General features: G+C 32.2%; 1 protein-coding gene across 1 annotated transcript; it reads right to left on the reverse strand.

Moving 5' to 3' along the window:
* Positions 1 to 513: 513 nt before the first annotated feature.
* On the reverse strand, positions 514 to 23,898 carry LOC143239057 (degenerin-like protein asic-2). Its single transcript, XM_076479848.1, has 5 exons — positions 23,462 to 23,898; positions 22,471 to 22,525; positions 17,017 to 17,033; positions 15,585 to 15,672; positions 514 to 5,343 (listed from the first exon to the last, which is right to left on the reverse strand). The coding sequence occupies exons 1-5, from the start codon at positions 23,512 to 23,514 to the stop codon at positions 5,134 to 5,136; spliced, it is 423 nt and encodes a 140-aa protein (XP_076335963.1). The 5' UTR covers positions 23,515 to 23,898; the 3' UTR covers positions 514 to 5,133.
* Between the last annotated feature and the right edge of the window lie 1,594 nt (positions 23,899 to 25,492).

Consider the following 25,492-nt stretch of genomic DNA (forward strand, 5'->3'; position numbering starts at 1 on the left):
TAAAACGACGTGTAATTCCAGAGTTTAACATTTTGATGATTTTAAACGACGTATAATTCTAGAATTTAACATTTTGATGATTTTAAACGACGTGTAATTCCAGAATTTAACATTTTGATGATTTTAAACGATATGTAATTCAGAATTTAACATTTTGACGATTTTAAACTTGTAATTCAAAAATTTACATTTTCATTTTAGACAACGTATAATTCAATTACATTTTTGTTGATTTTAAAATATGTACTTCAGCAGTTCTATTTTGGACTGATAATATATAATTTAATAACGATATTTCTTAAATATTTAATAATGTATAACTCAGCAATTTGACATTTTGATGATTTTAAACAATGTGTAATTCAACAATTTCACATTTTGACGATTTCAAACAATTGTAATTCAACAATTTAATATTTTGACGATTTTAAACTGTGTTTAATTCAACAATTTTACAAGTTGATGATTCTAAACAATGTGTAATTCAACAATTTGACGACTTTGAACAACGTTTAATTCAATAATTGTTCAAGCTTATAAAATGTATCAAACATTTATTATCACACTAACACCAATAAATAATTATATTTCCACTCGTAAAACAAGGATATCAACTTTTTAGTGCAGTATTAGGGTTAGCATTCTGAGAAGAAAAATATACACGCATTTAAAAGTCTTCAAACAATATACATACCTATATTATCAATACAGCTGCTATGGGTATTAAAATATTAAGATGACCTAAGATAGTCGAAACGTTGACCTCTGTTACATTTTAGTAAAAGTTTTAATACCTAAACCATCTGTATTGAGATACAATTTTACTTCAAGTAGGCTTCTCTTTATCATAAAGTAGAGATATCTTTTAAACATTAACAAATATCACACAATAAACATGTTTTCACACAGTACAGAAAAATCTTATATTTAATGTAAATTACCTTAGCTTTTATATAGCTTACAATCATTTCTGGTATTCGAATCTCCAAACAGCAATATATATATATATATAAAGTTAAAAATTCTCGAGTTTATAGTCTTTACTTAAAACGGAACCCCGCTGATACAGCGGTAAGTCTACAGATTAACTCTCGGTAGACTCAGCAGATAGCCCGATCTCACTTTCCTATAAGAAAACGTACGTACATACATTATATAAAACGCAGGTACATCGCATCTAAAAGCAAAACTACCTTTTTTCACCTGATTTTTCGCAGAGTGCGGCCTCTATAACATTGCGAGATAATAAATAGTGCAGCAAACTTGCCACAGTTACTTGAAAACCACATAAACAAGTACGAATCCTGTTGAGGGACAAGTAATGTTCAAGGAAAAGAATTCCAAGTGACCTTACATCATCAGTTCTGTTCTCGCTTTTCCAATATTTACTTTGGTAGTGTTGTTGTGTTTTTTTTTTCAGAAAAACGTACGTGTAACATACAGGCATGCGCAGAATAAAATAAAAGTTTCTTTAGGTATTGTTTTTTCAATATTAGAGTTAACTGCAAAAACTGACACCAGTCTGATAAAAAATACGAATTTATTTTATATTAAACGCAAAGTTACACCAATGGAATATTTGTACTCTGCTCAGCACGGGTATCAAACCCCGAAAGCTAGTGATGTAAGTCGGCACACATACCGCAGTACAATTGGGGGTGGTGTGGATTTGCTGTTTAAACTATGTTTGTGTTAAAGACAGTTTCACTTAAATGTTTTTAAACGAATTACTAGCAGTTTGAAAGAATGAAATATTTATTGTTTTTTTTTAATCAGAATATATTACAAATTAAAATACCTAAAGTACTTGTGAATTATTAGATACGTTTGTTATACACCTCGGCAGAACATATTTCCAACACACCCCTCACTAGACAGTGGGAAACAACTTACTTCAAAAATCAAAACCAAAAATTGCCCAATCCGATATTTTTAAATTCAACTATGAATTTCTCGACATGTTTATAGTTACAACAAGAACATGTTTCCCGCATATTTTTGCGTTAGGGCTATCAACAGAGACTTCAAGTATCAGAAGCAAAAAGGCTCACACTTGATTAATTAATATAGACGTTATTACCAGCTAATGATACTGATAACACAGATTTGCTAATATATACTGACTAAACATACATTCATCAGATAGACCTTAGTATTAACTTATGATTCAGAAAATGACTTGATTGATATATACTGAATTTACTGTCATCGGGTATATCTTAGTACTAACTAACGAAGCCTATAATGTAATTTTATTGATATATATTGAACTCACTGTCATCAAGTAGATCTTACAACTACTTAAAGATGCTGAGAATGTGGCATTATTGGTATATACTGACTGAATTTACTGTCATCAGGTAGTCCTAACTGTGATTTAATGTTTCTGAGAATATTGCTTTATTGATATATTAGGCCTGAATTTAATGTCATCAGGTAGACCTTAGGACCAGCTAATGATGCTGAGAATGTCACTTTAATAATAAATAATGAATTTACTGTCATCAGGTAAATCTTAGTACATCGTAAAGCTGACCATAATGTGGCTATATTGATATATACTGACTGAATTTACTGTCAACAGGTAAACCTTAGTTCTAACTAATGATGCTGAGACTGTGACTTTATTGATACATACTGAATTTACTGTTATCATGTGGACCTCACTCCTACCTAATAATGCTGAGAATGTGACTTTATTAATATATTCTGTATTTACTGTCATCACGTGGACCTTAATCTTACCTAATAATGCTGAGAATGTGACTTTATTGATATATTCTGTACTTACTGTCATCGTGTAGACTTTAGTCCCACCTAATAATGCTGAGACTGTGACTTATCTATATATACTGAATTCACTGTCATCAGGTAGACCTTAGTTCTTCCTACACCCTTGTGTAAATTAATTGTAACAAATGGTCATTTTACAATATTTTTAGCATGGCGGCCGGTGTAGACTCTCTGGACCCGCTGATTTCCTTTAATAGTCATTCTTTTTACACAGACGGCGTCATTAGCTGTGTTTTGCAGTACGGTCGATCTATTTTTGGGATATATAACGAAATTTTCAGCAATATTACGCGATTCGAAATTGCGTAAGAAGGGCAAGGAGACCAGTCAAAAAACAACTTCTTACCAACTTAATGAACTTAATGAAGAAAAAACGGTATCAATGGGGTCTGAATTACAAGAACTGGACGCAAGAACAATGGAGGAAGGTATTATTCAGTGACAAGACTAATTTCTTCGTACAAGGGCAAAGAAGTCTGCATGTTCGCAGATCTCCAGATGAGAAACTTCGAGAATCTCACATCAATCAGTTCGTTAAACATCTCTTGAAGATGATTGGGTTTTTTTCAGCTACTGTAGCGTCAGAGGCTTATATATCGTAGAAGGTATGATGCGAGGACTGCAGTACATCAAAGTCTTGCAGAGAAGAGTCGTTCCAGAATTGAAAAATAGATTTCCAGATGGATCTGGCATTTTTCAGCAAGAACTGGCTCCGTGCCACACATCGAAACTTGTGAAGAATGTTATGACTACAACGCGAATAAAGGTGCTGGTTTGGCCTGGAAACTCTCCGGACTTAAATCCTATTGAAAATCTTTGGGCGATTTGTAAAAAAATACTTCGGGGAAAAGACTGTACTACGAAGGATAAGCTAATTGAGACCATAACTGAGGTATGGTACCACGATCCAAAAATTAGTAAAGATTGCAGTAAACTCGTGAACTCGATGCTAAAGCAGATTAATGATCTTCTGAAAAATAAAGGCGGTCATATCATGTATTAATTTGTGAGTAATTTTTTGGTTTTTCGAAATAAAACGAAAAAAATTGAAAAAAATCGTAATTTTCCGTCTTGTTTCAATTAATTTGCACAACGGTGTAATGATGCTGAGAATGTGCCTTTAATGATATATTCTGTATTTACTGTCTTCATGTGGACCTTAGTCCTACCTAATAGTGCTGAGAATATGACTTTATTGATATATTCTGCATTTACTGTCATCATGTGGATTCTATCTTATAATGCTGAGAATGTGACTTTATTGATATATTTTGTATTTACTGTCTTCATGTGGACCTTAGTCCTACCTAATAGTGCTGAGAATATGACTGTATTGATATATTCTATATCTACTGTCACCATGCGGACCTTAGTCCTACCTAATAATGCTGAGAATGTGACTTTATTGATATATTCTGTATTTACTGTCATCATGTGAACCTTAGTCCTACCTAATAATGCTGAGAATGTGACTTTATTGATATATTCTGCATTTACTGTCATCATGTGGTTTCTATCTTTTAATGCTGAGAATGTGACTTTATTGATATATTCTGCATTTACTGTCATCATGTGGATTCTACCTAATAATGCTGAGAATGTGGCTTTATTGATATATGCTGAATTTACTGTCATCATGTAGACTTTAGTCGTACTTAATAATGCTGAGAATGTGACTTTATTGATATATACTGAATTTACTGTCATCATGTGGACCTTAGTCCTACCTAATAATGCTGAGAATGTGACTTCATTGATATATGTATTTACTGTCATCATGTAGACCTTAGTTCTACCTAATGTTGCTGAAAATGTGGATTTATTGATATATACTGAATTTACTGTCATTAGGTAGACCTCGGTACTACGTACTGTTCTGATTTTCAATTAAAAATATATATTAAGAAACTTATCTCTAACAAATACGTTCAAGTATTCAACAAACTGTAATGTAAAAAATCCCTTGGATTCTAATAGATGTGTTGAGCTTGGGTTATGTTTTAATTGTGTTACCTTCAGAAATGAAATAATTCATTTGACTAACCTTTTTCAAAGGGGTAGTATTTTATCGAGGTTTTGTCTTTCTTAACTTGTTAAAACCAGAACAAATTTCTTTTCAGTTTGTATTTTCTTTAAAGTATTTGAATTCTGTACTTTCAAAGCGCACTCTGGTAAATCATTCATAAGTCTGAGGGATTTGACGACAAAAATCAAGTTTTTCGATATATGAATAGCCTATTGTATAGCCTAACAACAAGTAAATCAACAAGCTGTTTCAGGAAGATTCTAGATGGTTCACTAAGTATCATATATATCTGCTAGGCCTAATTGCGTATTAATTTAGAGAACAACGTCAGTTTGTTGGACAACGAAGACGTTCTTGGAACTCCCTGATGACGGATCCGGAGAGACCTTCAATGAACGTTTTCCTTTCCAGAACTTAACAAAGATATCTTTCAGAAGCTGCACGATTCTTTCGAAGATAAAACAGAGGGAAATGCCCAGCCACAGACCAAGTTGACCTCCGAGATTGCTCAACACGTCCTGGGTCTAGCATGAATATACAAGTGAAGGTTAGAGCTTTTCATTGGTATTAGATAAAAATAAAATCTTGGAAACAGAATATATCAACATAATTTGGTAAACTACTTGAAACCACACACCATAAACGTGTTTTAACCATATATATTCAAAAAGGAATCGTTTGGGTTGAGAAAATATTTTACGTAGAAGAGCGAACAACGTTTCGACCTTTTCGGTCATCGTCATGTTCACAAAGAAAGAAAGAGGTAACTGACCGGAAGCTGACCACATGTTTGGAAGGGGTTGTGTAACTGAGTGTCGGAATGTAGAGGGCGGTGAAAGATGTTTGAATATATCAATTATTTTATTACATTTAATACAAATATAAAGGCGTTAATTTATATTATATATTTTTTGTATATATATTTCCCTACAAATGAGTTTTCTCGACATCACTGATTTCTTAACAACGCCACCTTTAACAAAACCACATATTATACAAAGAACTATTACAAAAAATATGATATTTTCTTATTCTTCCATCATATAGGAAGTCCGTTAGTTCGCACAAACAAAGCTCCTGATAATACAGATAATAAGCTGTAATTGTTGCTTCTAAACCTTAAACTGAGATAACCTGTAATTGTTGCTTCTAAATGGTAAACTGAGATAATCTGTAATTGTTACACTCTGATTAACCTACAATTTTTCCTTATAAATGTTACAATGTGTTAACCTATGATTGTTCCTTCTAAATGTTACACTTTGTTAACCTGTAATTGTTTCTACTAAATATTATACTGTGTCAACCTGTAATTGTTGCTTCTAAACGTTACACTGATTAACCTGTAATTGACGCTTCTAAATGTTACACTGTGTTAACATGTAATTGTTGCTTATAAACGTTACACTCTGATTTACCTGTAATTGTTTATTCTAAATGTTACAGTGAGTTAGCCTGAAATTTTAGCATACAAATGTTACACTGTGATTAACAAGTCATTGTTGCTTCTACATGTTACACTTTGTTAACCTGTAATTGTTGCTTCTAAATGTTACACTGTGGGTAACCTGTAATTGTTACACTCTGATTAACCTCTAATTGTTGACTCTAATATTACACTGTGATTAACATGTGATTGTAGCTTCTCAATGTTACACTGGGATAACCTGTAATTGTTGCTTCTAGACGTTACACTGAGTTAACCTGTAAATGTTGCTTTTAAATGCTAAACTCAGTTATCCTGCAATTGTTACACTATGATTAACATGTAATTGTTCCTTGTAAATGTCACACTATGGTTAACCTGTAATTGTTGCTTCTGAATACTAAATTGAGTTAACCTATAACTGTTACAAACTGATTAACCTGTAATTGTTCCTTCTAAATTTTAAACGCTGATTAACCTCTAATTGTTCCTTCTAAATGTTACATTGTGTTAACCTGTAATTGTTGCTTCTAAACGTTACACAATGTTAACTTGTAATTGTTGCTTCTAAACGTTACACAGTATTAACTTCTAATTGTTGCTTCTATACGTTCCACTCTGATTACCCTGTATTTGTTGCTTCTAAATTTTACACTGTATTAATCTGTAATTCATGCTTCTAAACATTACAATCTGATTAACCTGTGATAGCTGCTTCTAAATTTTACACTGTGTTAACCTATAATTATAGCGTCTAAATATTACACTGTTTTAACATGTAATTCTTGCAACTAAACGTCACACTGTGTTAACCTGTAACTGTTTCTTCTAAACATTTCACTCTGATTAACATGTAATTATTACTTCTAAACATTACACTCTGATTTACTTGTAATTGTTAATTCTAAATGTTACACTGTGTTAACCTTTAACTGTTGCTTCTAAATATTACACTCTGATAACCTGTTATAGTTGCTTTTAATGCTAAACTAAGTTAACCTGTAATTGTTACACTCAGATTAACCTGGAATTGTTTCTTCTATATGTTACACTTTTTAACGTGCAACTGATGCTTCTGAATCTTACATCGTGGTTAACCTGTAATTGTTGTATCTGAATGCTAAACTCTGTTAACCTAAAATTGTTAAACACTGATTAACCTGCAATTGTTGTTTATAAACGATAAAATCTGAAAAACCTGTAATAATTGCTTCTAAATTTTACACTGTTAACCTATAATTGTTGCGTCTAAATCTTACACTGCATTAACCTGTAATTGTTTCTTCTAAATGTTACACTAAGATTAACCTGTGATTGCTGCTTCGTAATGTTACACTTTCTTAACCTCTAATTGTTGCTTCTAAATGTTACACTGTGTTAACCTGCAATTGTTGCTTATAACTCTTACACTATGTTAACCTGTAATGGTTGCTTCTAAATGTTACACTTTCGTAACCTCTAATTGTTGCTTCTAAATGTTACACTGTGTTAACCTGCAATTGTTGCTTCTAAATTTTACACTGTATTAACCTGTATTTGTTGCTTCTAAACAATGCATTTTGACAAACCTGTAATAGTTGCTTCTATATTTTACACTGTGTTAACCTGTAATTGTAGCTTATAAATGTTACACTGTGTTAACCTGTAATCGTTGCTTCTAAATGTTACCCTGTGTTAACCTGTAATTGAGGCTTATAAACGTTACACTCTGATTAACCTGTAATTGTTGCTTCTAAATTTTACACTGTATTAACCTGTATTTGTTGCTTCTAAACAATGCATTTTGACAAACCTGTAATAGTTGCTTCTATATTTTACACTGTGTTAACCTGTAATTGTAGCTTATAAATGTTACACTATGATTAACCTGTGATTGTTCCTTCTAAATGTTACACTGTAATAACCTATAACTGTTGCTTCTAATTATTACACTGTGTTAACCTGTAATTGTTGCTTCTAAACGTTACACTCTGTTAACGTGTAATTCTTGCATCTAAATGTTACACTGTGTTAATCTGCAATTGTTGATTCGAAATGTTACACTGTGTTAACCATTAATTGTTGCTTCTAAACGTTACATTGAGTTAAGCTGTAATTGTTGCTTCTAAATGTTACACTGTGTTAACCTGCAATTGTTGCTTATAACTCTTACACTATGTTAACCTGTAATGGTTGCTTCTAAATGTTACACTTTCGTAACCTCTAATTGTTGCTTCTAAATGTTACACTGTGTTAACCTGCAATTGTTGCTTCTAAATGTTACACTGTGTTAACCTGTAATCGTTGCTTCTAAATGTTACCCTGTGTTAACCTGTAATTGAGGCTTATAAACGTTACACTCTGATTAACCTGTAATTGTTGCTTCTAAATTTTACACTGTATTAACCTGTATTTGTTGCTTCTAAACAATGCATTTTGACAAACCTGTAATAGTTGCTTCTATATTTTACACTGTGTTAACCTGTAATTGTAGCTTATAAATGTTACACTATGATTAACCTGTGATTGTTCCTTCTAAATGTTACACTGTAATAACCTATAACTGTTGCTTCTAAATATTACACTGTGTTAACCTGTAATTGTTGCTTCTAAACGTTACACTCTGTTAACGTGTAATTCTTGCATCTAAATGTTACACTGTGTTAATCTGCAATTGTTGATTCGAAATGTTACACTGTGTTAACCATTAATTGTTGCTTCTAAACGTTACATTGAGTTAAGCTGTAATTGTTGCTTCAAAATGTTACACTATGTTAACCTGTAATTGTTGCTCCTAAACATTACACTCTGATAACCTGTTATAATTGCTTCTGAATGATAAACTGAGTTAATGTGTAATTGTTACACTCTGATTAATCTGTAATAGTTGCTTCTGAATGATAAATTCAGTTAACCTGTAATTGTTACACTCTGATTAACCTGTACTTGATCCTTCTATATGTTACAATTTTTTAACGTGTAACAGTTGCTTCTCAATGCTAAACTGAGTTAACCTGCAATTGTTACACTCTGATTAACCTGTTATTGTTGCTTATAAATGCTAAACTGAGTTAGCCTGTAATTGTTAAACTCTGATTAACCTGTTATTGTTGCATATAAATGCTAAACTGAGTTAGCCTGTAATTGTTAAACTCTAATTACCCTGTAACTGTTGCTTCTAAATGTTACAATGTAATAACCTGAAATTGTAGCTTATAAATTTAACACTATGATAAACCTGTGATTGTTAATTCTAAATGTTACACTGTGTTTACCTGTAATTGTTGCTTCTAAACGTTTAACTTTGATTACTCAGTAATTGTTCCTTCTGAATGCTAAACTGAGTTAACCTCTATATGTTACACTCTGATTAACCTGTAGTTGTTCTTTGTAAATATTACTCTATTTAACATGTAATTGCTCCTTCTTAATGTTATACTGTGTTAACCTGTAATTGTTGCTTCTAAATGTTACACTGAGTTAACCTGCAATTGTTGCTTCTGAATGCTAAACTGAATTAACCTGTAATTGTTATATTCTGATTCACCTGCAATTGTTCATTCTAAATGTTACACTGTGTTAACTTGTAATTGTAGCTTCTAAACGTTACACTCCGATAACCTGTTATTGTTGCTTCTAAATCTTAAAATGAGTTAACCTGTATTTCTTACATTCTGATTAACCTGTAATTGTTCCTTCTAAACGTTACAACGTGCATAAGGTGTAACTGTTGCTTCTGAAATCTAAACTGAGTTAACCTGTAATAGTTACACTCTGACTAACCTGTAATTGTTTATTCTTAATGTTACACTGTGTTAACTTGTAATTGTTGCTTCTAAACGTTACAATCTGCTTAACCTGTAATTGTTGCTTGTAAATGATAAATTGAGTTAACCTGTAATTGTTACACACTGATTAACCTGTAATTCTTCCTTCTATATATTAAACTGTAGTTAACTAGTTATTGTTGCTTACAAATGTTACACTGTGGTTAACCTGAAATTGTTTCTTCTAAATGTTACACTGTTGTTAGTCTGTAACTTTTGCTTCTGAAAGCTAAACTGAGTTAAACTGTAACTTACATTCTCACCCAACTGAAATTGTTCCTTCTAAATGTTACACCGTTTTAACTTCTAATTGTTGCTTCCAAACATTACACTCTGATTAACTTGTAATAGTTGCATCTAAATGTTACAGTGTTAACCTGTAATTCTTGCTTCTAAATGCTACACTGTGTTAACCTGTAATTGTACCTTCTAAACGTTTCACTTTGATTAACCTGTAATTGTTGCTTCTAAATGTTACACTGTGTTAACCTCTATTTGTTACACTCTGATTGACCTGTAGTTGTTCTTTATAAATATTACTCTAATTAACTTGTAATTGCTCCTTATTAATGTTACACTGTGTTAAACTGTAATTGTTGCTTTTAAACATTACACTCTGATTAACCTAATAGTTGCTTCCGAATGCAAAACTGAGTTACCCTGAAATTGTAACACTCTGATTAACCTGTCGTTGTTCGTTCTTTATGTTATACTGTGGTTAACCTGTAATTGCTGCTTCTACATGTTACAATCTGATTTAGTTGTATTTTTAATTCTAAATGTTACACTGTGTTAACCTGTGTTGCTTCTAAACGTTTCTCTCTGATTAACCTGTAATTGTTGCTTCTAAATGTTACACTGTGTTAACCTGTGTTGCTTCTAAACGTTTCTCTCTGATTAACCTGTAATTGTTGCTTCTAAATGTTACACTGTGTTAACCTGTAATCGTTGTTTCTAAATGTTACCCTGTGTTAAACTGTAATTGCTCCTTTTAAACGTTACACTCTGATTAACCTGTAATTGTTGCTTCTACATTTTACACTGTATTAACCTGTATTTGTTGCTTCTAAACAATGCATTTTGACTAACCTGTAATAGTTGCTTCTATATGTTACACTGTGTTAACCTGTAATTGTAGCTTATAAATGTTACACTATGATTAACCTGTGATTGTTCCTTCTAAATGTTACACTGTAATAACCTATAACTGTTGCTTCTAAATATTACACTGTGTTAACCTGTAATTGTTGCTTCTAAACGTTACACTCTCTTAACGTGTAATTCTTGCATCTAAATGTTACACTGTGTTAACCTGTAATTGTTGCTTCTAAACGTTACACTCTGATTAACGTGTAATTGATCCTTTAAAATGTTACAATGCGTTAACCTGTAATTGTTGCTTCTAAACATTACACTCTGATAACCTGTTATTGTTGCTTCTAAATGCTAAACTGAATTAACATGTAATTGTTACACTCTGATTAATCTGTAATTGTTGATTCTAAATGTTACACTGTGTTAACCATTAATTCTTGCTTCTAAACGTTACATTGAATTAACCTGTAATTGTAGCTTATAAATGTTACACTGTGTTAACCTGTAATTGTTGCTTCTAAACATTACACTTTGATTAACCTGTAATTGTTTCTTCCAAATGTTACACAGTGTTAACCTGTAAAACTTGCTTGTAAATATTACACTTTGATTAACCTGTAATTGTTGCTTCCAAATGTCACACTGTGTTAAACTATAATTGTTCCTTCTAAACGTTACACTCTGATTAACGTGTAATTGATCCTTTTAAATGTTACACTGCGTTAACCTGTAATTGTTGCTTCTAAACATTACACTCTGATAACCTGTTATAGTTGCTTCTGAATGATAAACTGAGTGAACATCTAATTGTTACACTCTGATTAAACTGTAATTGTTCCTTCTGTATATTACACTGTGGTTGACCTGTAATTGTTGCTCATAAACGTGATTAACCTGTGATTGTTCCTTCTAATGTTACACTGTAATAACCTATACTGTTGCTTCAAAATATTACACTGTGTTAACCTGCAATTGTTGCTTCTAAACGTTACACATTGATTAACCAGAAATTGTTGCTTCTAAATGCTAAACTGAGTAAACATGTAATTGTTACACTCTGATTAACCTGCAATTGTTGATTCTAAATGTTACACTGTGTTAAACATTAATTGTTGCTTCTAAATGTTACACTGGGTTAACCTGTAATTGTTGTTTATAAATGCTAAACTGAGTTAGCTTGTAATTGTTAAACTCTAATTACCCTGTAACTGTTGCTTCTAAATGTTAGAATGTAATAACCTGAAATTGTAGCTTATAAATTTAACACTATGATAAACCTGTGATTGTTAATTCTAAATGTTACACTGTGTTAACCTGTAATTGTTGCTTCTAAACGTTTAACTCTGATTACTCTGTAATTGTTGCTTCTGAATGCTAAACTGAGTTATCCAGTAATTGTTACACTCTGATTAACCTGCAGTTGTTCTTTGTAAATATTACTCTAATTAACCTGTAATTGTTCCTTCTTAATGTTACACTGTGTTAACCTGTAATTGTAGCTTCTAAATGTGACACTGTATTAACCTGTATTTGTTGCTTCTAAACATTGCACTTTGATTAAACTATAATATTTGCTTCTAAATGTTACACTGTGTTAACCTGTAATTGTTTCTTCTAAGAGTTACACTCTGATTAACCTGTTTTAGTTGCTTTGAATGATAAACTGAGTTAACATCTAATTGTTACTATCTGATTAAACTGTAATTGTTCCTTTTTTATTACACTGTGGTTGACGTGTAATTGTTGCTTATAAACGTTAATCTGAGTTAACCTGTAATTGTAGCTTATAAATCTTACACAATGATTAACCTGTGTTTGTTCGTTCTAAATTTTACACTGTTATAACCTGTAATTGTTGCTTCTAAATGTTACAGTGTTAACATGTAATTGTTGCATCTAAACGTTACACATTGATTAACCAGAAATTGTTGCTCCTAAATATTACAATGTGTTAAACTGTAGTTGTTGCTTCTAAACAATACACTCTGATTAACCTGTTTTAGTTGCTTTTGAATGATAAATTGAGATAACCCGTAATTATGATACTTTGATTAACCTGTAATTCAACCTTCTCTATGTTACACCATAATTAACAAGTTACTGTTGCTTAGAAATTTTACACTGTGGTTAACCTAAAATTATTCCTTCTAAATGTTACACTGTTGTTAACCTGTATCTGTTGCTTCTGAAAGCTAAACTGAGTTCACCTGTAATTGTTACATCCTCATCGAGCTGTAATTGTTCCTTCTAAATGTTACACTGTGTTAACCTGTAATTCTTGCTTCTAAACATTACACTTTGATTAACCTGTAATTCTTGCTTCGAAACATTACATTTTGATTAACCTGTAATTGTTGTTACCAAATGTTACACTGTGTTAAACTGTAATTGTTCCTTCTAAGCGTTACACTCTGATTAACCTGTTATAGTTGCTTCTGAATGATAAACTGAGTTAACGTGTAATTGTTGATTCTAAACGTTACACTTTGATTAACGTAAAATTGTTGTTCCTAAATGTTACACTATGTTAACCTGTAATTGTTGTTTCTGAACGTTACACTTTGATTAACCTGAAATTGTTGTTCCTATATGTTACACTGTTTTAAATTGTAATTGTTGCTTCTAAACATTACACTCTGATTAACCTGTAATAGTTGCTTCTGAATGCTAAACTGAGTTAACCTCTAATTGTTACAGTCTGAATAACCTATACTTGTTCTTTGTGAATATTACTCTGATTAACTTATAATTGTTCCTTTTTGATGTTACATTGTCTTAACCTGTAATTGTTGCTTCTAATCGTAACAATCTGATTAACTTGTAATTGTTTCTTCTAAATGTTACACTGTGCTAAACTGTAATTGTTGCTTCTAAATATTACACTCTGATTAACCTGTAATAGTTGCTTCTGAATGATAAATTAAGTTAACCTGTAATTGTTACACTCTGATTAACCTGTAATTCTTCCTTCTATATGTTACACTATAGTTAACCAGTTATTGTTGCTTCTAAATGTTACACTTTGATTAACCTGTAATTGTTGTTAACAAATGTTACACTGTGTTAACGTGTAATTGTTGCTTCTAAACGTTACAATCTGATTAACGTGTAATTGTTGCTTCTAAATGTTACACTGCGTTAACCTGTAATTGTTGATTCTTAATGTTACACTGTGTTAACGTGTAATTGTTATTTCCAAACATTACACTCTGATTAAAATGAAATTGTTGTTCCTAAATGTTACACCATGTTAACCTGTAATTGTTGTTTCTAAACGTTACACTTTTAATAACCTGAAATTGTTGTTCCTAAATGTTACACTCTGATTAACCTGTAATAGTTGCTTCTGAATGATAAATTGAGTTAACCTGTAACTTTTCCTTCTATATGTTACACTATAGTTAACTAGTTATTGTTGCTTACAAATATTGTACTGTGGTTAACCTGAAATTGTTCCTTCTAAATGTTACACTGTGTTAACTTGTAATTGTTGCTTCGAAACATTACACTCTGATTAACTTGTAATAGTTGCATCTAAATGTTACAGTGTTAACCTGTAATTGTTGCTTCTAAATGTTACACTATATTAACCTGTAGTTGTTGCTTCTAAATGTTACAATGTGTTAACCTGTAATTGCTAATTCTAATTTTTACACTGTGTTAACCTGTAATTGTTGTTTCTAAACGTTTCACTCTGATTAACCTGTAATTGTTGCTTCTAAATGTTACACTGTGTTAACCTGTAATTGTTGCTTCTAAACATTACACTCTGATAACCTGTCATAGTTGCTTCTGAATGCTAAACTGAGTTAACCTCTAATTGTTACTATCTGATTAAACTGTAATTGTTCCTTTTATATATTACACTGTGGTTGACGTGTAATTGTTGCTTATAAACGTTAATCTGAGTTAACCTGTAATTGTAGCTTATAAATTTAACACTATGATAAACTTGTGATTGTTAATTCTAAATGTTACACTATGTTAACCTGTAATTGTTGCTTCTAAACGTTTAACTCTGATTAACCTGTAATTGTTGCTTCTGAATGCTAAACTGAGTTAACCTGTAATTGTTACACTTTTATTAACCTGTCATTGTTGCTTCTAAGTGTTACACTGTGGTTAACCTGTGGTTGTTGCTTCTAAATGTTACACTTTGTTAACCTGTAATTGTTACTTCTGAGTGTTACACTGTGATATACCTGTAATTGTTGTTTTTAGTGTTAATCATCTTTATTAAAATAAAGAAATAATTTCTTAAGATTTTACCCTGTATTAAGGAGTTTATTTCTACATCTTATTAGACCTTGAAAAGTAGCATCAAATACCTACCTCGTGTTGAGGGTTACTGGTGTGGACCTTGAACTGTAGTATCAAACACCTACCTCGTATTTAGGGTTACTGGTGTGAACCTTGAAATGCAGTATCAAACACCTACCTCGTATTTAGGGTTAGTGGTGTAGACAATTCTTTTCTTAGTTTGAACATAGACTAATACTCTTGCTAACACTCTCCAAAACTTCATTCTAGCAAAAAGATTGATACAGTTACCAATAGGTGTAGTACAAAAACAATTCTTAAAAATTATAGTAATTGTTAAATGAAATTCGCACACATATCTTGGAACGAAATAATATTTCATTCATATGCATTTTTAATTACCACAAACTAATAGCAGATAATTGGATCACTGGAGTTTACACATTTCCAACTTTAATTTGATATTCAATATTTCAACCTTCATTATTTCCTAGGATTTCAATATAAATTGCATGAAACAATAGGAGGTAATGATTTACTTGTTTAATTTATCTGTTTTGAATTTCGCGCGAAGCTACACGTAGACTATCTGCGCTAGCCGTCCCTAAGACTAGAGGGAAGACAGCTAGTCATCACCACCCACCGCCACCTCTTGGGCTACTCTTTTATCAACGAATAGTGGGATTGACCATCACATTATAACGCCCCCACAACTAAAAGGGCGAATATTCTTGGAGCGAACGGGATTCGGAACCGCGACCCTCAGTTTACAGGTGGAACGCCGTAACTCACCTGGTCATGCAGAGACCGTGATTTATATACATTTAATCAGTTTATGTTTCATCTAAATAGTTACTAGTTTTTAGTCCATTACTTATAAAAATAACTAAGTTTTAGCTCGTTACTGATCCAAACAAATTTAATATCTATGAAGGATGGACGAGGTCAATTTTAGTGGCTACGAAGTGTGTCAAGGTCAATTTTAGTTTATGTGAAGTGTGTCAAAATGAGTTTTACTTTCTACGAAAGGTGGCAAGGCTTATTTTAATTTCCATATGTCTCGGTCAGTTTTCGTTTCTCGGAAGGGTGGGCGTGGTCATTTTTAGTTCCTACGAAGGGTGGGCGTGGTCAGTTTCAGACCATATATTTTACACACGTGTCCTTCAAAATGCGCAAACCCGTTAGAGCCTTACTACGTGTTGTATTTCGTTGATGTTTTGTATTTTCTTGTTTATATAAAAAATTCTAAGAATACCCATAATTCTGTTCTATACGCCGCGAAAAGTCTCGAGAAAAGTTTCGTTAAAAGTGAATTATTTCATTGTTAAAATTCTTCGATATATTTTACTTCAAACAAAGACATTTTATATGTTAACATCAGTGCATAAGTACAGTTTATAAAATTATATGATTTAACAATTACATTTCCGGATTAAATATTCATAAAATAAAAACGTTTCTCTTCTATAAATTCGTTTACAGAATCCTAAAATGGCAGATATCTCGAATTGAACTTTATGCATTTATCTGGATATCTTTTACACCACTAGAAAACACAGATAATTATTTTATATAAATTTTGTTTTGTATAAACTGTAGGACACACTCACCTTGAAGGATACTTTTCCTATATTGGAAGAAAATAATACACAAATAATGAGTTCATAATTACAAAAACAATAATATCCAAGAAATACTCTACTCAATTTGCAAATAATTAGCCACCAACAATATTTACTTCTTTGTTATTTCCCTCTGGGAAGCTTCTAAACAATAAGTGATTTGTAACTTTTAATCTTAAATGCAACATTTATAGGATAAGTATCTGAAATTTTACTACAGTACAAAACAAGTGTCATGAAAACCTGTAAACTAAATAATTTAAGTAGCATTAATAATATTTCTTCAAATAAAAATTTGGAATATGCAGTCAATATTACAAATATATATCGCAGATAATTTGTTTTCGCTGTTATTCCATTAATTTTGATTAAAACGACTAATATTGTTTCCATTATAGAATAAAGAATGTTAATCTATATTTTAACAGTTTTTTTTTTCATAGAACGAGAAATATATCAATCTATATTTAACATTCTACCATAGAATAAAGATTGTATTTATCAATATTTTAAGTTTTTTCACAGAATGAGCATCATATTAATCTACATTTTCAAAGGACAAATATTTAACACGTTGTTAAATACAACTTCCACATAAAATATAATTTTTAAAATAGTGATTAATATATTAAATTTGCAAAAAGGCTTCATTTAGAAACACTAGAAAAATTTGTATTTTTCGTTTTTGTTCTTTTATTTGATTTGTTTTTACACATCTATAATAATAAAAGGTCGTATCTATGTCAGTGTGACCACCATAGTTTCAAGAGATAGAACAGACACACTTGAAATTTTCAACTTATACATCTTATTGAAGCATTCCATTGGTTCAATGAGGCAAGCTAACGAAAACACAGTGGTACCTCGGTTCTCGAACTTAATCCGTTCTAGAAGGCTGTTTGAAAACAGAATCAATTTTTCCCGTAAGAAATACTGTAAATTAAATTAGTCCATTACAGACCTCCAAAAATTATGCATTATGAAGCATTTTAAGTAAAAATATTGCTTATTTAAACCTGTATAATAATACTTACATACATAAAGTCAACCACAAAAACTATAAACACAATAAAAAACAATCAATGAAAATTTAACTGCACTTTACCTGTGCTGAGGAGAGCTGATGGTGTAAGTGAAAGGTGGTGATGAACGTGGAGAGTAGGAGGGTTATTATAGTTTGGAAGGGGAGTCACCTTCCATAAAAATGTCAAGTAACTCTCCTTCTGGGGTTCTTTTTCTTTTCTGTCTCTTTGCACCACTATAACCTGCTTAAGACTCACTGGACCTATTTCTCACTAAAAACTAATCTAATGAGGTTTGTTTCTGCCTGCATTTTAAAATGTTTCTGAAGTGAGACATGGCATTGTCATTGAAATGGTTTATGCTGTAGTTTGATTCATTATCCTTCTTTGACCCCATGATGGCTTATTTAATCAGAATATTTAGAAAAACAAAACAAACAAAAAGAAAAACGAGAACATTCACATCTGATTTTAGCGGGGGTGTGGACTGAGTGACAGGTGCGGGTAAAATGTTTTGGGCAAGCTTGGCGTGGGCCGAAAATGGTCGAAGGGTCGTTCGGGTCATCAGTCGTGTTATTTCGGGGGTTCGGGCCACGACAGCTTGGTTCGGGAAACGAGTTTATGTTCGACAACCGAGACATTTTAGAACCGAGGTACCACTGTAAATGGTTCCTTGTATTACATATAGAAATTACGGAAAGAATCGCTCTTTTATTATAGAAGTATAGCCCGTTAAAAATAAGTAGGTATATCATAGTATGCCCTGTAGTATAACAGATAGATTAAAAACTTCTAGTATACAGAAAACCCTGTGAGTTTTGATAACAATGCGTTCTAGCAACGGTTTTTATATCATGTAGCTTAGCAACAAAAGTATAACCTAATATTACACTGCACAACAATTTTTGTGAAAAGTGTTGCTTCCTGAAAAGTGTTTGCTGATTGTGACAGGTACCTGGTGAGTATGCACAAAAATAGTTTTGGTTTTGCTTCATCACGTAGAAACTCTGAGAAATATACAGTTAACTGTTTACCGGCAATAACGCATTTAATTGCGTTTATGTTTCTAATACGCTATTAAGTTCAACATAATTGTTTTGTTCCTGATTGTCGTTTGTATTCAATGTCCGGTGCATCACGTTGCAGTGTCCAACAGTAGTCAGCAAGCATTGACGGATTCCAGTTGCCCTGATATCGTTTTTCCATTGCAGCAATGTCCTGGTGAAACTGAATATTTCGATGAAACGGTACGTGATGGGCAAATTTGGATGTGATTTTCGTGATCTATAAGGAACACCAGACAGTGTTCAAGAAACAAACACTTTGTTGTGCAGTGTTATTGTGTTAATTTTAGTCTACGTACTAAAAGTATGAAATCAAGTGTATAGATAATGAACCTGGAGTAATATTTATTGAGTTCTTCATTTGAACAAACGGGTTTTTTTTTTTAAACGTTGGTGATAAAACACAAAATATATCCGTAAAGAAACGATTTAGGTTTAAATCTGAATCGATATTTTTACTTTGATGATAAATTTTATGCGCTTGGCTCGAGGCCACGTGATGCCACACTACCTCTTTATTTTGAACTTATTGTATTACCTTCTTTAAATAATACCAATATTCACTACACTTACAAGGTTCCACGGCAACCCATCTACGGTGTTCCTTGCTAAAATAGGTTCATAGTACACACATTGACATAGTCATCTAGAATGTATAAGCCTAATAATACGACCGAAGCCAGCTGCTTTTGCTTGTTAGCAATAAAGATATTTTAAGATGTCAACATCTTTGTTATTTTGCAACCAATCGACTGTTAACCTTCAACTATCTAGAAAGCAATCTAACAACAGTGTTCCTATTATTGTTCTAATCTATTCATTTCTTTCTTTTTGTTCTAACTTTACTCTTCTATTTGATAAAGTACAACTTACTGATAAAGTATAACTTACTGATAAAGTACAACTTACTGATAAAGTGCAACTTACTGATAAAGTGCAACTTACTGATAAAGTACAACTTACTGATAAAGTGCAACTTATTGATAAAGTACAACTTACTGATAAAGGGCAACTTATTGATAAAGTACAACTTACTGACCTTGATATTTTTAACAATATAACAGTATTCCAACAATACTACGTCTACTTACGTATAACAGCATTCCAACAATACGTCTACTTATGTATAACTGTATTCCAACAATAAGTTTACTTATGTATAACTGTATTCTAACAATACTACGTCTACTCATGTATAACAATATTCCAACATTACTACGTCTACTTATGTATAACTGTATTCCAAAAATAGTACGTCTACTTATGTATAACAGTATTCCAACAATACTACGTCTACTTATGTGTAACAGTATTCCAACAATACTACGTCTACTAATGTATAACAGTATTCCAACAATACTACGTCTGCTTATGTACAACAGTATTCCAACAATACTACGTCTACTAATGTATAACTGTATTCCAAAAATAGTACGTCTATTTATGTATAACAGTATTCCAACAATACTACGTCTACTTATGTGTAACAGTATTCCAACAATACTACGTCTACTTATGTGTAACAGTATTACAACAATACTACGTCTGCTTATGTACAACAGTATTCCAACAATACTACGTCTACTAATGTATAACAGTATTCCAACAATACTACGTGTACTTATTTATAACTGTATATCAACAATACTACGTCTACTTATGTATAACTGTATTCCAACAATACTACGTCTACTGATGTTTGTTATAATGATGTTTAGCGACCTTATCTAAATAAACATAACAAAATCTGTACATACACTTATTGTGCTTCCTTAACTCCACTGGTCACTTTAAAAACTTAAAAGTCTTCAAATTTCATACAAATCATATTATCGTAAAATTAGCGTAAAAAGTATTCTGATTATATATGCATCGATGTGCCTAAATATTATTCTGATTACAGATACACTGCATGGCTAAAAGTATGTGGACACCCGACCATCACACCCATATGTCCGTGTTCAACATCTCATTCCAAAACCATGCGCATTAATATGGATTTCGTCCCCCCTTTGTTGCAATAACAGCCTCCACTCTCCTGGGAAGGATTTTCACTGGATTTTGCAACATGGCTACGGGGATTCACTCCTATTCAGTCACAAGAGCGGTCGGGCACTGATGTCGGGTGAGAAAGCCTGGCTCACAGTCGGCGTTCCAATTCATCCCAAAGTTGTTCAATTGGGTTTAGGTCAGAGCTCTGTCCAGGTCAATCAAGTTCTTCTACACCAACCTCGGGAAACCTAAGTCTTTGTGGACCTCGCTTTGTACATGGTGGCATTATCATGCTGAAATAAAAAGGGCCTCCATAAACTGTTGCCACAAAGTTGGAAGCACACAATTCTCTAGAATGTCATTGTATGGTGTAGCATTAAGATTTCCCTTCACTGGAACTCAAGAGCCCAGCACAAACCATGAAAAACTGCCCCAGACCATTATTCCTCATCCACAAAACTTTACAGTTGGGTTGGCACTATGCATTCAGTCAAGAGTGTCCTCCTGGCATCTGCCTAACCCAAATTCGTCCGTCAGACTGCCAGACAGTGAAACGTGATTCATCACTCCAGAGAACGCATTTCCACTGCCCCTGAGTCCAATAGCAGTGTGCTTTAATCACTCAAGCCGACGCTTGGTATAGTGATCTTAGGCTTGTGTGCGGCTGTTCGGCCATGGAAACCCATTTCATGAAGCCCCCGACGAACAGTTCTTGGGCTGACGTTGCTTCTAGAGGCGGTTTGGAACTCAGTATTGAGTATTGCAGCTGTGGACAGACGAATTTTACGCGCTACATGCTTCACCACTAGGCGATCCCGTTCTGTGAGATCGTGTGGCTTACCGATTCGTGGCTGAGCTGTTGTTGCTCGGAAACGTTTCCACTTCACTTACAGTTGAACGAGGCAGCTCTAGCAGGGTAGAAATTTGAATATCTGACTTATTGTCAAGGTGTCATCCTATGACAGTGTCACATTGAACGTCACTGAGCTCTTCAGTATGATCCATTCTGCTGTCAATGTTTGTCTATGAAGACTGCACGACTGTATGCTGGATTTTATGCGTGAATTAGCAATGGATGTGGCTGAAATAGCCGAACCTACTAATTAATTAGAAGGGGTATCCACATACTTTTTGCCATGTAGTATATATATCGATAAGCCTAAAAAGTACCTGATTACAAATACATTGCTAAGCCTAAAAAGTATCTGATTACATATACATAAAGTAGCTACCTATGTTTTTCTTCTAAATTTGTCACTTTTAAATTCGTAAGCAAAGTACAACTTTAATTATAATTTATAACGTCCTTAAAACGCAAAGTATTCACTCACTAATTAAAGTAAACATTCTGTGATTTTTATTACCTGTAATATCCATGTGGTTGAACTTCTAGATATGTCCATAGTATATTTGTAATCTCTGTAAAAATCGTAGTATTTATTAATCTCGTACTCGGAGAAAATTAAAATTGTATAGAAAATTTAAAGTAATCGAAGAATAATAGTGTAACAATTTGATAAAATAAAATTAAACCTAATCAAACTGATATTGGTTAGTAATCAAATGGTTTAACGGGAAACATTTTAATTTAGGCCTGTGATTATAACGTGCGACTCCACGTCACATTTCCCAGGCAGTCGACTTATCAAGTAACTAACTGATGGAAGAGAAAAGAGAGATTTAGTTTGAAAATTCAACAAAAGATGGCTCAAGAGGAAAATATGAAATTCTTTCATGCACATGATAAAAAAAAAAATCGAAACGTCAGGAGCTTTTATCATAACAACACTAAGATTACACACTAATTTAAACACGAAAATGAACAGTTATGTTAATTATGTAATTATGTCATAATAAGAATATTTTGTAACCAAAACCGAATACTCTCTTCGTATAATTGATGATACAGTCAAGAACTTGGTTTCGGTTTTGTTTTTAATTTCGTGTAAAGATGTAAAAGAATATTCTGCACAAGTTATATCTAATTTAGTAGTGACAGAATAGAGTGAGAGTTGCTAGCAAACACTGACCACCGTAAACTCTTGGGCTACTCTTTCACCAACGAACAGTGGGATTGACCGAAAATATAATGTCCCTCGACCATCAGATTGCGAATCAAATACCCCAACGATTGGATCATTCCAGTCCCCCACAATAAATAAAATTATTTTAAAGACAAGAAAAATAAAAATATCTTGTAAGCAGAAATCACCGTTTTATTTACAGTTTAAAATTTGAATAACACATTTCATTAGACAACACCGGGAAAATAAAGATCTACGTGAAAATATATTATTACAAGGAATAAAACAGTATTTTAATTAGACACAAATAAAGAGACAACTGTTTACTTACACACAAGGAGTGATACAACCGCAGGTCTTCTCACCAGAGGACAACTTTGCCATTACTTTATCCAAGCAGCACACTGAAGGTTGTGTACAAACAAATGTAATATGAATGTACAGTTATTAAGTGTTGTTTAGAAATATGATATCAGCATCTGTGTTTCTTTAACCAGTGCTAGTGTTTACATTCAGCGCTATATATAACACTTAACACCAAAACATTAAGAATAACATTTACATATAACATCAGAATCTGTGTTTCTTTAACCAGTGCTAGGGTTTACATTCAGAGCTATATATAACAGTCAACACCAAAATATTGAGAATACGTTTTATATCTAACATCAGCATCTGTTTCTTTAACCATTGCTACTGTTTACATTCAGAGCTATATATAACAGTTAACACCAAAACATGGGCATTACCTTTTATATATAATATGAGCATCTGTTTCTCTAACCAGTGCTAGTGTTTCCGTTCAGAGCTATATGTAACAGTTAACACCAAAACATAGACATTACCTTTTATATATAATATCAGCATCTGTGTTTCTTTAACAATACTAGCGTTTACATTTAGAGCTATATATAACAGTTAACACCAAAACATATACATCACCATTTATATATAATATCAGCATCTGTGTTTCTTTAACCAGGGCTAGTGTTTACATTCAGAGCTATATATAACAGTTAACACCAAAAAATAGGCATTACCTTTTATATATAATATCAGCTTCTCTTTCTTTAACCAGTGCTAGTGTTTACATTCAGAGCTATATATAACAGTTAACACAAAAACATAGGCATTACCTTTTATATATAATATCAGCATCTGTGTTTCTTTAAACAGTGCAAGTGTTTATATTCAGAGCTATATATAACACTTAACACCAAAACATTGAGAATACCTTTTGTATATAATATCAGCATCTCTGGTTCTTTAATCCGTACTAGTGTTTACATTCAGAGCTATATATAACAGTTAACACCAAAACATAGAGAATACCTTTTATATCTAATATCAGCATCTGTTTCTTTAACTAGTGCTAGTGTTTACATTCAGAGCTATATATAACAGTTAACACCAAAACATAGGCATTACCTTTTATATATAATATCAGCATCTGTGTTTCTTTAACCAGTGCTAGTGTTTAGATTCAGTGCTATATATAACAGTTTACGCATTCAGAGCTATATATAACAGAGCTATATTAACACCAATACATATGCATTACTTTTATATATAATATCAGCATCTGTGTTTCTTTAACCAGTGCTAGTGTTTACATTGAGAGTTATGTATAACAGTTAACACCAAAATATACGCATTAACTTCTTTATATAATATCAGCATCTGTGTTTTTGACCAGAGTTAGTGTTTACATTCAGAGCTATATATAACACTTAACACCAAAACATTGAGAATAACATTTATATATAATATCAGCATCTGTTTCTTTAACTAGTGCTACTGTTTACATTCAGAGCTATATATAACAGTTAACACCAAAACATAGGCATTACCTTTTATTTATAATATCAGCATATGTTTCTTTAACCAGTGCTAGTGTTTAGATTCAGAGCTATATATAACAGTTAACACCAAAACATACGCATTAACTTCTTTATATAATATGAGCATCTGTATTTTTTAACGATTGTTATTGTTTACATTCAGAGCTATATATAACAGTTAACACCAATACATATGCATTACCTTTTATATATAATATCAGCATCTGTGTTTCTTTAACCAGTGCTAGTGTTTACATTGAGAGTTATATATAACAGTTAACACCAAAATATACGCATTAACTTCTTTATATAATATCAGCATCTGTGTTTTTGACCAGTGTTAGTGTTTACATTCAGAGCTATATATAACACTTAACACCAAAACATTGAGAATAACATTTATATATAATATCAGCATCTGTGTTTCTTTAACCAGTGCAAGCGTTTACATTCAGAGCTATACATAACAGTCAACACCAAAACATAGGCATTACCTTTTATATATAATATCAGCATCTGTT

Source organism: Tachypleus tridentatus, chromosome 13, assembly GCF_004210375.1.
Source record: "Tachypleus tridentatus isolate NWPU-2018 chromosome 13, ASM421037v1, whole genome shotgun sequence".
NCBI classification, from domain to species: domain Eukaryota; kingdom Metazoa; phylum Arthropoda; class Merostomata; order Xiphosura; family Limulidae; genus Tachypleus; species Tachypleus tridentatus.

Coding starts and splice junctions, on each gene's coding strand:
- LOC143239057 (XM_076479848.1), bottom strand. CDS start 23,514: ATGGCAAAGTTGTCCTCTGGTGAGAAGACCTGCGGTTGTATCACTCCT. Junction 22,526..23,461: donor GGTTGTATCACTCCTTGTGT/GTAAGTAAACAG, acceptor CGATTTTTACAG/AGATTACAAATATACTATGG. Junction 5,344..15,584: donor CCACTAACCCTAAATACGAG/GTAGGTGTTTGA, acceptor TATTCATGCTAG/ACCCAGGACGTGTTGAGCAA.